We start from the raw sequence: 14,495 nt of genomic DNA on the forward strand, positions 1-14,495 counted from the left end.
TGATCAAGGTGATATTTTGAAGGAAATCTTCAACCGTTCTCTCAAAACACACCTGTTCAGACAAGCCAATAATTTGGTGTAGGTAGCATTGGAGGTTCACTGCCTCATCCGCTAACCCGTGTCTTCTTTCCTAATGTTTCCAACCCACTACCCTCTAGATTGTAAACCTGCAAGGGCAGAGTCATCCTCCTAGTGTTTCTTATTCTGCTGTAATTCATTATATGAACATGCACCAGTATTTGGTGGTGTCTGAAACCACACATCAACTCTGTATGTATTTGTACCTGTACCGCTGGATGCCCCAATCGTATAGAGTTTTGAACTTCTCATGGATCTATGCTCCACATGATTTGTTTTGTACTATGTACAGCGCTAGGTAAGATGTTTGCGCTATATAAATAAAATAATAATACTCTAAAATGCTAATCCAAACAACACATCAGATAAAACTAGAGAAAAATGTAACAGCTGTTGTGAATCATCGCCCTTCCTCCACCATAAATCGCACAACCTTTGTACTTTTGCAACATCAAAATCAAGTAAAGCAGCCACACAGAGACAAAAAGTAACTTACAGGAACGTTGACTTTGTGAAACATTTCAGCCCCTCTGCGAGCATCCAGCAGTGCAATGTCCTGGGGAGTAGAGACTATCACAGCCCCTGGGAAGATGAATCATTCAGTTACTGCTCTCCCACTCACTGCCTGGAATGAGCTCCTCTCCCATTGCCTCTTGCTTAGAACATGTACTGACCAACATGCTGGGTCACAGGAATGGAAAGAGCTTTTAACTAAACAAACACTGCAGCGGCATACAAAACTTCTGCATGTAATAACAGCGCCAGATGCTTGACTATAAGCCTACATTTTATTTCAGAGCCTACAACACACAATAAAAGCATGCCAGATGCAATGTACGTGTTTTCAGCTTGCAATATTTTTGCGTGTTTCTTTCCTGAGATGTCAATGGGGATTGTTTTCAAAGGTAATATCTACAGCTTTATATTCCTTGCACACAGCAACCCAGGAAGGCATTACGTCACATATTTGTGCTATAGTTCAGCAGGAATGCGGATTACTGAGTGATGTTATGGTGTCCGAGAACCGCCTGGATTTATGCAATGGGCTGAGAAAAATCTAAAATAATCTTTAATAAATAAAAAATGCAGAGTGCAGTATTACCTTCTTAAATTAGGTTACTGCATCCTCATTTCTAAAATGAAACTCCCATAATGCATCACTTCAGGACAGTGGTCAGACCTTATAATTCATTCCTTTATGCACTGCAATCCAAGAATACTTCCACAATGTGCCCTTAAAGTGAACCTGAGATGAAATCCATGTAAGGTTTCATACTTGCCTGGGGCTTACCCCAGCCCCTTGAGGCAGCTCGGTCCCTCGTCGTCTCCCCGAGACAATCCTGTCCCCTGCAGGATGGCCTGGTACTATGCTCAAATTGCACATGCGCAGCCTGGCCATGCGTGCGCCCCCGTTGCGCTCCTGTGGCCAGAAGTGTTCTGCGCGTGTTCCTGATCACAAATCATCCTTTATACTAAATGACGCTACAACTGCTGCCATGACACTAACACCACTGCCGCCCAAAGCCTGCACATGCACACCACAACCACCACTTACAAAGTGAACACCACCGCCACCCAAAGTCTACACGCATACACCACAACCACCACTTACAACGTGAACACCTCTGCCACCCAAAGACTGCATGCACACACCACAACTGCCACTTACAGTGTGAACGCCTCCCAAAGCCTGCATGCGCACACCACAGCTGCCACTTGCAACATGAACGCCACCCAAAGCCTGCATGGGCACACCACAGCTGCCACTTGCAACGTGAACACCACCCAAAGCCTGCATGCGCACACCACAACTGCCACTTACAGTGTGAGCGCCACCCAAAGCCTGCATGCGCACACCACAGCTGCCACTTGCAACGTGAACACCACCCAAAGCCTGCATGTGCACACCACAGCTGCCACTTGCAACGTGAACACCACCCAAAGCCTGCATGCGCACACCACAACTGCCACTTACAGTGTGAACGCCTCCCAAAGCCTGCATGCGCACACCACAGCTGCCACTTGCAACATGAACGCCACCCAAAGTCTGCATGCGCACACCACAGCTGCCACTTGCAACATGAACACCACCCAAAGCCTGCATGCGCACACCACAACTGCCACTTACAGTGTGAACGCCACCCAAAGCCTGCATGTGCACACCACAGCTGCCACTTGCAACGTGAACACCACCCAAAGCCTGCATGTGCACACCACAACTGCCACTTGCAATGTGAACACCACCCAAAGCCTGCATGTGCACACCACAGCTGCCACTTACAATGTGAACACCACCCAAAGCCTGCATGCGTACACCACAGCTGCCACTTACAATGTGAACACCACCCAAAGCCTGCATGCGTACACCACAGCTGCCACTTACAATGTGAATGCCACCACCGCCCAAAGCCTGCATGCGCAAACCACAACTGCTGAAATGTGCCTGTGCATAATTACAGCCTTCCTTTAGTATATAGGTGCTGGGGGAGAGCAGGGTGAGTGATATATTATTTATCTAATCTGAAACATGGCATATCTATTGAGTGTAAACTCAGCAGCCTATTTCTAAAAAGTTAAATTATGGTCAGTTTTTGTGCGTTTCTCAGTCACCCACCTTTACCTTTTTGCCCCTTTTTATAGACTTTGCAGTAATGTTATGTTTTAAAAGAGAGTGTAAAAACCTTCTATGTGGCAGTTTTCACTCATCACAGCTTTTTTCCAGATTCCCTTTTTTATTTCACTGAATTTTTTTTTCTTTACAAGACCTTTAACAATCAGCTCTTTTTATTTGGAACTTCAGGACTAAATGAAAACAATGTGTGTGATGTAAAATAGTGCTGGGTACACTACATCACAAGAGGGGGAATAGGAGGATTTTCCTACATACGGTAGCTCCTTTGCATGAATAATCAGACTGTTCATTTTCAGCAAACACAGATATATCAAGTACACCATGTAGCTCACATATGGAAATGAGTACAAATGAGAAACAGTGGTATTTATTGCCATAGCAGCTAATTTAACATTTTCTAAGTTAAGCTAGTAAAACATTAGTTGGTATCTTTTTAGTTGCTAGGCAAAAGGTTCCCACCTCCGCTGCACTAATTCTCATAGCCCAGGGAATGAAGCCACAGCAGATCACAGTGTGACTTTTAAGGCAGCCATACACTGGTCGATGTGCCATCAGATCGACCAGCTGACAGATCCCTATCTGATCGAATCTGATCAGAGAGGGATCGTATGGCTGCCTTTCCTGCAAACAGATTGTGAATCGATTTCAGCCTGAAACCGATCACAATCTGTTGTGGTGGTGCTGCCGCCGCTCCCCCCGCCGGTATACATTACCTGAGGCTGGCTCCCGGGCGTGATGTCCCCGTCATGTGGCACCTCCGGCTCCGGCATCCGCATAGAACTTAAGCTATCACACCAGTGACAGCGGAAGTTCAAATAGAGCGCCCTCTAGTTGTACTTCCGCTGTCACTGGCATGACAGCGGAAGTTATACGAGGATGCCAGAGGTGCCATGACGGGAGCAGTGACGGACGGGATGCCCGGGAGCCAGCCTCAGGTAATGTATACCTGATCGGATCGGCCGCCGCTAGCGACGCGCTCCCTACCCGCGGGCGATCGAGGGTAATTTCCCGCACGCCGCGATCGACGGACCGATCCGATTTCGGGAGGAAATCAGATCGGCGGGTGCGTGTTGCGCGAACGATTGGCAGCAGATTCGATCCCAGTGATCGAATCTGCTGTCGAAACTGCCGCAAATCGGGCCAGTGTATGGCCACCTTTAGGCTATGTTCACATCTTCCTGTGTGCCTTTTGCAGTGTTTGTTCATGTTTGTAGGGATTTAAATGTACGCATAGGTTACTGCAGAAGATGCACTGAATCTGAAATTCGCATAGCATCTATAAAGAGCAGCAAGCCTCCAGTTTTTAATATGTAAGCAGAATGTGTACAGCATGTGATTAACCCACTGCTGTGTTCCTGTGCAACAAGTTTATAAAGGAAAAGTATCATATACATGTATATACTGTGAATGAGGCCGTATACAATGCAGGGTAGGTAGGCATGAAGGACTACTGAAACCACCAATCAAACTGCTAAGAATGACCATGATCACCCATACAGGTGGCCAAATGTGATACAAAAAATGCTCTGGGCAGGCAATGACTGTCATGTTAGATGGAGGGCAATGACAGAGTGTATGACAGCTATATATATTTACTAGCTGATGGCCCGGCATTGTACCAGGTTTGATGCAGTGCGAGAATGGCAGCAATTAAACGTAGCCAGCAATTAAATATTGCCCTTAAAAATCAATAGGTGAATTTTGATTGGCTTTTGTAAGCTCCACCCACTTTTCTGAATATTATTCCCAGTCACCCAGTGACCAACTGTGCAAAGTTTGAGAACCTTACCATTCACAGTGTTAGGCCTCTTTCACAGTAAAACGTTGCGTTAAAGTCGCACTGCAAATGACATCGCAATGCCCCCAAAAAGTCGCACAGCAATACTAAGTCTGTGCGACATTCACAGTGCACACGTTGCGTTTGTGTGTAATGTGTAGCGTTATTAGAAAGTGCTGCATGCTGTGCGTTATACACGTTATTAGCAGGGATGCTCATCCAGATCCCAGGTACCAGGGAAATTCGGGTATCCGACCATTTTTACCCTATCCGGTCGGATCCAGATTCCAGATAGTTGGGCAGATATCCGGATAGCTATCTGCAGATAGTTTCACCACCGACCCGGATATCCGCGGATTTCTCCCAGATATCTGAACCCGGATTAGCTGGATTCAAGGTTCACTAACAAAAAGCACCACCACCACCACCACCACCCTCTCTCTCTCTCTCTGGTCTTCAGGGATTTTTCTTGCAGGGATTTGTAGTATGTCAAAAGCAAGCTCACATACCTTGGCTGGGAATTGAACCCAGGTCCACTGTGTGGAGGGCAGCTATGGGTTTGGCTGTGTATACACACAATATAAAAATTCCCCCTAGCAGGGTGGCTCCCAGTTGCACTCCCCACACCTTTCTGTACAGAACAGAAATGGCTGTTTAGCAGATAGCTGATCAGCGTGTCCACACAGTAATCATTCCAAAATGGTCACCAAAAGCATTAACTAGTGATTGTTTCCAGCAAAAAGAAATTTAAGGTGTGCATACATCTCAATAAACCTGAGGCAGAAAATACTTGCTTCTAGCACAGCCCAATCACGCAGTTGTTCTACCTCAGATAGCCCCTTTAAGTTCCGTATACTTAAAAGTTCATAAATCTACTCTTCCTTTAATTCAACTTTCATGGATATGTAGAAGTAAGCTTTAGACATACACGTTTTTAAAAGGTTCTGGAAAGTGTTTAAATCATACCAGAAATTGGACCAGTACAACAGTGTAACCAAGCAGCTCGAGGTGACCCAAAACATTGCATTGTGGGTAACCACAGTCACACACTTAAATCTGAATTATCACAAGTATCTTGTTTTAAGAAGGCAAATCACACTAAGAATTGCTTTTTAGTAGGAGGGCTTTTTGGTCTCTTTTAGTCCCCTATACTTTCCTAATGGTTTGGGGTCACCCCAAGATGCTTGGTTACTCTGTTGTACTGGACCAAGCCCTATTCCATAGAGCCATATCAATCCCTGCCATGCAATGAGGACCAAAAGTCCAAAACAGGCTGTCTGCATGTTGTGTTGATGTGGCTCTGTAAAATTTAAAGCTATAGGCTTGCTATACAGCAGTGGTTCTGGATGGAAGCCTGGCTTCAGGGGTATAAAGCATTCAGCAGTATTCAGCAGTGTGCATTGTGGGTAAGTCACTTAAAACACTTAAATCTGAATTATCGCAAGTACATTGTTTTAAGAAGGCGAACCACACTAACCAGAAATCGGGATATTTTGAGATATAGACAGCTGCACATCTCCAGTTCCAGGTGGCATATCTACAACCAAGTAATCCAAGTCTCCCCAATCCACCTGTAATAGATTAAATAACAAGCCACTGAATACCATATTGTAAGTTTGAACAGATAACTAGTGATCTTTACAACTCTGACATATTCAAGGATTCTCACCTGCCTTAGTAAGCGCTCTATTGCAGACATCACCATCAGGCCTCTCCACACAATCGGAGCTGTCTCTTCCACTAGGAATCCCATTGACATGCTGGCATGGACACACACAAAGGAGTCAGCAGACTGTGCAGCTCTCAGCAGCTACTGACACACACTTAGATACAGCACTAATGAATCATTCTTTGTGGATACATATTAATAAATTGGTGAGTCAGAAACCGTGTTTGATTCTGCTCGGATCATATTGAGTACATCTGTTAAGCAAATATGTGGGTAGATCTGATTTTGTGCTTGTGCTGGATGAATCAGTGTGTTTATCTGTGACTGAACAGGTTTATTTATATGTTTATGTGAAAAACAGAGTGATATGTGACTAAGCAAAGAAACAAGCATCCAGAGAAACGTAATTGAATCTTCATCCAAAAGCCGAAATTAATTAGTATGCGGTTCTCCTACACCGATTACATTGATCATTCAATCCCATTTTGTGAAGCAGTGCTGGACAAATCCCAGAACTGGGACAGTCAATGTGCCTTAATATATATACTAGCTGCCTGATTGGAACTTTTTGGCAATGAAAGAAGATGTAAAATGGTCTATAGCAAGGGCGTAGCAACAGCCATAGCAGCTGCTATGGGACCCTGGAGCATAGAGGGCCCAGCTGGTACTTTATGTATTCACCATTAACTTTCTTTTATTCCTCTACCCTCAAACTTTGTCTCAGTGCCAATGAACTATGTGCGGTGATGATTGCATGAGAATGTAAGTTGCCCAATTAACTCGTATCCATAGGGTGGGGGCAGGTGGCATTGCTTAAAGAGACTCTGAAGTCTCAAAAAAAGCTTTTTATTTAATAAAAGGGTTTAACCTAATAGCCCTAACTAAACTGCCGCATTCCCGCCGCTGTAATCTAACTAAATCCCCCCAAACTCCCAGGGGGGCAATCCAGGTAGCGCTTCTGTGTGAGGCAGGGCTATGAGCTGCAGCCTTGCCTCACACGCGTCTGTCAGCCCGGATCACCGAGTCTTCCTTCGCTGAGAGGGGTGGGGAGAGGCGGAGATCCGCCGCTGACAGACGCGTGTGAGGCAGGGCTCCAGTTTATAGCTCTGCCTCACACGGAAGCGCTTAGGGCATCAAAATCCACGACCAAGAAAGTCGTGGATTCTGCAGGGGAGGGAGGGGGGAGTTAGGGGGGATTTAGATAGTTTACAGCGGCGGGGATGCGGCGGTTTAGTTAGGGCTATTAAGTTAAACACATTTATTATATAAAAAGATTTTTTTTTAGACACTTCAGTGTCTCTTTAAATAGACTCTGAAGCCTCTATGTCTTTAACATAGTTGCCCCACCTAAAACGCTGCATCCCCGCAGCTGAAAACTAAATTAATCACCCTTAACGCCCGGGGCAAAAATCCACAACTTTCCTGGTCGTGGACTTTGCTGCCCAGGGGAGGCAGAGCTTTGGGCTCTACCTCCATGCGCGTCAATCTGCGCTGATCGCCGCCTCTCCCCGCCCCTCTCAGTGAAAGAAGACCCGGGGGGCCCGGGAGAGGCGGAGATCCGCGTAGATGGACACGAGTAGAGGACAAGCTACAGCTCAAAGCTCTGTCTCACGGAAGGAGCCTCGAAATCAGCCCCAGGGAGTTTGGGGTGATTAATCGAGTTTTCAGCCGCGGGTATGTGCCGCTTCAGGTGGTACAATTATGTTAAAGAAGTTAAAGTAAAAACCTGTTTTTTTGGAGGCTTTAGAGTCTCTTTAAGTGTGCCTACAACGGAGAGCCCCATGAAAGTTCTGCTATGGGGCCCCATGATCTCTAGCAATGCCACTGGTCTATAGATTGCTTTTTGGCTTCTAGACTAGACTGACTGGTCCCTGAAATCCAAATGAATCTTGTCTGTACCTGGTTTATGGCAAAGAGAGACATATAAGTCAGATGTTGGCAATTCCATTGATGTGGTATGCAGAGGGGGAAGAGGAACAATTAGAACAACCTTTTAGGCCGGATCCACACTAAGCGCTTTTGTGAGCGTTTGTGTTTGATGAAAAAAAAAAATCGCTGCCATTCACATTCATTTAAAAATCGTAGTGATTTTTATCGTCATTACACAGCCATAGCAGCCATTGTAGAAGGTACAGAGTGTAGGAACCCAGAGAGCTCAGTTTGTCTCTAACCTGCTCAGTGTTCACTACCTTTTTGGTCCCCCGTGACCATCGGACATGTTGCATTATGTAGACAGATGAATATTTCTGTCTTTTTAGTAGCTGAGCAGCACTGGGCCAATACATATTTCAACAAACATGATATTCAGGGTGGTTAGGTGGGGGAACTCTGCTAATCTCTATACAGTCTAGTCTTGAGTAACAGTACATCCTCTGCCAATTTTAAGGTTAAATATACCAGAACATAACAAAAACATTGGTTATTTGCAGTTGCTAAACTAATTTCACACACAACTTCAGGTGTACAACAACAAAAAACTGTTTCCACTGTGTCGTTATTTAGTTGAAGGACACCTGAAGTTAAAGGGCTATGGAGGATGCCATATTTATTTCTTTTAAGCAATACAATTTGCATGGCATCCTGCTGATCTTTCTGGGTGCAGTAGTGTCTGATGCACACACACGAAACAAGCATGTGGCTAATCTAGTCAGACTTCAGTCAGAGACATTTGATCTTGCATGCTTGTTCAGGGTGTATGGCTAAAAGTATTAGTGGAAGAGTATCAGCAGGACAGCTGGGCAATATGCATAGTTTAAAAGGAAACACATGTACTTTGGGTGCACTTTAACAAAAGTGAAGCCAAAATGGATAAGCCATGTATGAAAAATGAAGTAAACCTTGTGATTCAAGATTATGTACTACCACCTTGAACAGCAATAACTGCTTTTCGGCTGTTAATTGTTTTATTATTATTTATTGGATTTATATAGCACCAACATATTATGCAGCGCTGTACAATACTTAAGATTACAGACAATGATAAATGTGACTGACAACACAGTACAGGTAATAAGCAAAAAGATACACAACACAATACAGGCCTATGACCTTATCAGTCTCTCACATCATTGTGGAGTTACTATGACCCACTTTGCTTCTTAGTTCACTAAGGTTTACAGGCTATGGTTTATGTGCAGGTCTCTTAACCTCCCTTAGATGTGTGATTCTTCCCAGATATAGTTTCTAAAAGGGGTACAATTCTTTCTCTGGAAATAAACATACATTAAGTATGTTTATTAAGTATGTTTATTTATTTATTGTATGTTTACAGTCCTCTAGATTGTAAGCCTTTGGGCAGGGTCCTCCTCCTTTTGTGTCCTACCTGATCTTGCACCTCCATTACTGTGCACCCATGCTATGCATCTGAGTGAACCTAACTTGCCTAATCTCCATGCTCCATCCAGTGACTGACTAAGCATTACCTGGTACTCATACTATGGTGTGTGATCTGGTTTTCTTGTATTCCTGTATTGTCATATTGCTGTATGTCACCCCTAAATATTGTCTGTAACCTAAATTAATGTTCAGCGCTGCGTAATATGTTGGCGCTTTATAAATACAATAAATAAATAAATAAATTAAGTATAGACATCTAGAGAGGCTCCCCCGTTTAGGCAGCCAGATAGTGAACCCTGAGTGTACGTAGCCAGAGTGTACCCCCTGTTTTAGGTAGCCAGAGATTCCCCCCAGTTATGGGTAGCAAGAATGTGCCCCCTTCCCCAGTATAGATAGCCAGAGAGACCTACAAAAGTATAGGGAGGCAGATAGTACCCCCTCTCTTAAAGGTAGCCAGGCACTACCCCCCGATTAGGCAGACAGAAAGTGCTCCCCCCCCGTTATAGGTAGCCCCACTAGTGTAGGTAGTGAGAGAGTGCTCCCCCCTTGTTTCAATATAGGTAGCCAGTGTGTGCCCCCCCATTCAGTATGGGTCCCTCTAAAAAGCTCCCCCATCCCTCATGCAAAGCCAAAGCAGAGCCTACAGTACTCACCTCAACAGATTCCATCCACTTCCAGTTAGTCTTCCTCGTGTCCTCCATGGGCAATCTATCTTTATGCTGAGATCGCACTCTGTTGCCATGTGACAGCGATCTCGGAATAGAGATGGGGAGCCTCAGGGGACACAGAGAAAACAGGCTGCTGCCGCTGTAGACCAGTGAGGTGAGTAATCGAGCACTCAGCTGTAATCTCTGCACCCGGCCCTTCTGGCGGTATCCACGAGTGTAGCTCGGGGTGACCACTAATTGTTGTGAAAAATAACCCCAAGCAACACTCTGGAATACTGCCAAGGAGGTTAAGGTACCACCCGCCACAGCAATACGTTTGGGTTGAGGTCTGGAGTTCGACTTGGCTATTGCTAGACCTTGAGTCATTCCTTTTTCAGCTATTTTGTAGTGGATTTGCTAGTTGTACCTATGATCCGCCCGGCGGATCGCTCCAAATCAGTCTTATCACCCGAACGACGGACTGTACACATGCCCGATTTGGCGTGCGGATGACTGAACGACGGGACGTTCAAACGACCCGTCGTTCGGAAAAATCCGACGTGTGTATGGGCCTTTAAGCGCACCATGCACTGACCACCAGGCAGACGCGAGTCTACGCTCTATACATTTACAGAGCTTGTCCCAGCGTACACCTTCGAGGTAAAATACATTAAAAATCTATTTGTAGAGCGTGGTAGTAATAGAGCCCTCTCTGATCAGATTTTGATCGGAGAGGGATCTATCTGTTGGTCGAATCACGTGGCCATCTACAAATGTATGGCCACCTTAATTGCTTGATCCTGATCAGACTCTCTAATGCAAGTAAACTCATTGTCAAAGAAGTTCAGAGGCTGAAATATCCCTTTAGTGTCTGCAAGAAGCATCAGATATTTCTCAGGAACATCAGCTATGCAGGTAAAGCAATGTTTAGATAGCAGTGCCCATGAAGCAGATACAAAACATTCTGCAGCTCTGGCCAGTAAGCAGAGATGACACTAAGCACTATAAAAATGATTTTATTTAGATATGTAGAAGGATTTACTTTAGTCTCTATGTAATCCATAAAATGATCTAGTTATAATATAAACAAACCTAGGCCTTGATAGCAGGTGGGATTCAAAGATTTTGGACCCTAAATTGTTAAAATGTTCTTTTGGTTTGCTATCATTTCACAGAGACATTGACATCGGTGGCCACAAATGAAGCAGTGCACTGATAGCTCCTAGAAAATGTAGCACTACACGAGTCACAGCACAGAGAGGATGAGCCCCACTGATCTCTTTCTGAGAACACAAAGTTAAAAGTAGTTTGAGTCACAGAAACAAGACAATACTGCTTTAGATGCAGCCAGGCAGAAATTAAGCAGCCTGTAACGAAAAATCCGCAACGCCGGATGGATTGCAGAAAAATGGTCGCATCCAGTCCAGCAAGCGGACCTTCCAACGCGGGATGCGGAAATTCGTCCGCATCCGCTGCGCAAACCCGTCCGAGCGCTCTGCTCCAAACTCACCAGCATGCTGCTCACCAGGGCTCTGCCATCTTGCCTCTAGGGGGTGTGCGCGCGCGCCAGGCACGCCTTTATACTCTTAGAAAGCATGTCAGCTGACCTGGAGGTTGGCTGACATTTTAGCCTGCTCTGATTGGTTGCTGCCTGGGGTGGAGACTTCTCTTCCAGGCAGTATATAAGGAAGTGCTTTTCAGTCACACTTCGTCTGTGTTTGCGATACCCTGTGTCAGCACTCAGACCTAGTCTGCCTTGTATTTGAGATTGTGTTATATATTGGTTTATCGCCAATATATACACATATTATACTGTCTTAATTTATCGTGTATGATTCTGTGCCTGTCTTGACTACTCTTCTGCTTCCTGATTCTGTACTTCACCAGCCTGTACCGTTATCGACTATTGGCTTTGTTTCCGACTATTCTCTTGTCTCACGTTTCTGTACTGCTGCCGCCTGATCTGTTGCCGAACCTCATTTTGTCTGACCTTTCTCCCTTCAGTGGAACGTCTCCCACTGTAGGGTTCTATCAGAGGCTTGCCTCTTGAGACGACCGCCACTAGCAAACCCTTGCTGCTAGAGGCCGAGATTCCTCCACTCCATCCTTTGGAGGATCTCACACACCGGGTTCCCATTCAGAGGTAACCACACCTCTGAGGAATTACTGTGTGGTGGATTTTTCCACAGACTTGTATTTACGCTGTATATTATTGTTGTCTGCTGTTCCAGCTTGCTTGGAGGTTGTATCTCTGTGCCCTATAGAGATACTCGATTGTACCAAGCACCCTCCTGCTTACGATTGTACTGTGTCGTGCTATACTTGCATCATTGGTGATTCTGCAGATCACCATATAATCAGGTATAGCATCTGCATTATTGGTGATACTGCAGATCACCAATAATCAGAATCTGTGCTTGCTGACATCAATCGTTACACAGCCCTTTACTACTAGAAAAAGCCATCATGGACAACTGGAGAGAATTTTGGTCACCCCCAGTTTGAGGTTAGCTGAGGTACGTGGAGGGTTGATGTGGTCATGTTTTTCAGCAACAGGAAATGGTATAGAAATGTATTTTTTTGGGGGGGAATCCTAGATTCCCTCCTGCGTTTTATCCTCCCCAGGACTTTTCCTGGTAGAGTGAGAGAGGTTTGACCTCTGCTTCCAGATTTTGGCTAGGGCATAGATTTATCTTGTTCCAGCAATTTAGGTTTGGTCGTGATGCTCCTTCTGGCAAAGCATTTAGGTTTTGCCAAATTATGCATTTCTATACTTCCCAGTTTTAATCGCCTCCCTTATTGGAGCTTAAAATGTTTGAAAATGTATACTTCTGCTTCTCCAGACGTAAAGGCATCATATCCATGTTGTATGTTCTCTTATTATCTAATAATACTGGTGATGGGATGTCATACATGCGAGCCTGGGAGCATGAACTAGGTCTACAATTGTCACAATCTGAATGGTCCTCTTGTTGGGAGGCAGTTTCTAAAGTTCTAAGGTCCAATTTCCTTAAAGATACGGCCGTGAAATTGCTCTTTTGGTGGAATTATACGCCTGTTAGGCTTCATTAATTTTACCCTTCGGTTTCCTCAGGTTGTTTCCACGCTTGAGGATTTGAGGGTACTCTTTTACACATTTTCTGGGCTTGTCCTTTGGCTAGTCAGTTTTGGGCAGCCTAAAAATGTATGGTCCGGGAAGTATTCACAATTCCTATTTCATTAACAGCATCCCAGGCTCTCATGTATGTTCCTAATGATGAGATCCCCCCCTGCTTTTCGTACCTTATACAGATATATGCTCCTTGCTGCTCAGTGGAGGATTGCTTTTCAATGGAAAACCTCATCCTTGGACATATCCCTCATTCAGCAATGGTTGGATATGATAATGTTAATGGACAGAGTATTTTACCTTAGTGTGGAAAATCTCACTCGTTCTGATACTATCTGGAAGAACTGTAAATCTTCTAGAACTATTTAGGCCTAGAGCCATTTTCATACCCTTTGGTTCTGGTTTGTTAATGAACCCTAGGACATATCTGCATGAGTTAATGCATGAAATTATTCTGTTTGCCCATTTTTGAGGTATGATGTATCCTTCAATGTTTTAGATACTGGAGTGTTCAACTTTGCTTGATGTTGAGACCCCTCAGTTTTTATTGGCTCTGTTTGTGTAGATAGGTGTATGTATTATTGCTTTTTATAATAGTGTGTATGCACATGTGCGTGTTAGGGCTGGTTCAGACGGACGTCTGCGTAGCGTTGCGGTTTGGGGGCGTTGCAGTGGCTGCTCGGTCAGGCTTTCAGTAGCCTTCGCATCGCGTTCCGATGCGGTCGCGTTTTTTGTTCCCCTAGGGGGACATTAGCCATCGCGGTTGGCCGCCTCCTGAAAGCTACATGTCGCTTCCAGGGGCAGCTCGAACGCTCGCGAAAATCGGGACCCGAACACCGCGATTGCGCAAAAGCTCGGTGTAAATGCTCCCATTCACTTAAATGGGAACGTTTACCGCGACGTTCCGAACGCTTGCGGTAAACGCTCCGCAAGCGTCCGTCTGAACCAGCCCTTACTCTTGAATTGCTCCCACTTTTCAACAGTTATCCTGGAGTTTTCTTTATTCAGTTATGTTGTTCCTATTTGTATTTTTCATGAACGTGTCTCTAACTTTGTTTGAATAATAAAAAATAATTTTTTTCCCCAGATATTCTCCAATTCCCTCATACTGTTATGAACAGAAGTAGAACAAAAAAATTGGATTGCTGTCCAAACACTGATTGGCTAACTTTGTGGTTGAGAAAGGGTGGTAAACAAACAAAACAAAACAAAAAAAAAACAAGAATACAGTACCTTCTTAACTGAAT

General features: G+C 44.7%; 1 protein-coding gene across 5 annotated transcripts in view; it reads right to left on the reverse strand.

Annotated features, from left to right (window-relative positions):
• The window catches only part of NUBPL (NUBP iron-sulfur cluster assembly factor, mitochondrial), a 78,149-nt gene that overhangs the window by 14,791 nt on the left and 48,863 nt on the right, over positions 1-14,495 (reverse strand). For 3 of the 5 annotated variants that reach the window (XM_068253459.1, XM_068253462.1, XM_068253460.1), the window contains 3 exons: positions 6,157-6,247; positions 5,965-6,058; positions 575-660 (listed from right to left, as the gene is read on the reverse strand). In XM_068253459.1, coding sequence (XP_068109560.1) covers positions 575-660; positions 5,965-6,058; positions 6,157-6,247 — 271 coding nt within the window. Of the gene's footprint in view, positions 1-574; positions 661-5,964; positions 6,084-6,156; positions 6,248-14,495 lie in introns of those variants that run through there. The other 2 variants (XM_068253463.1, XM_068253461.1) reach the window with 2 other exon arrangements.

The sequence above is a fragment of the Hyperolius riggenbachi genome, chromosome 9 (assembly GCF_040937935.1).
Source record: "Hyperolius riggenbachi isolate aHypRig1 chromosome 9, aHypRig1.pri, whole genome shotgun sequence".
Lineage (NCBI taxonomy): Eukaryota > Metazoa > Chordata > Amphibia > Anura > Hyperoliidae > Hyperolius > Hyperolius riggenbachi.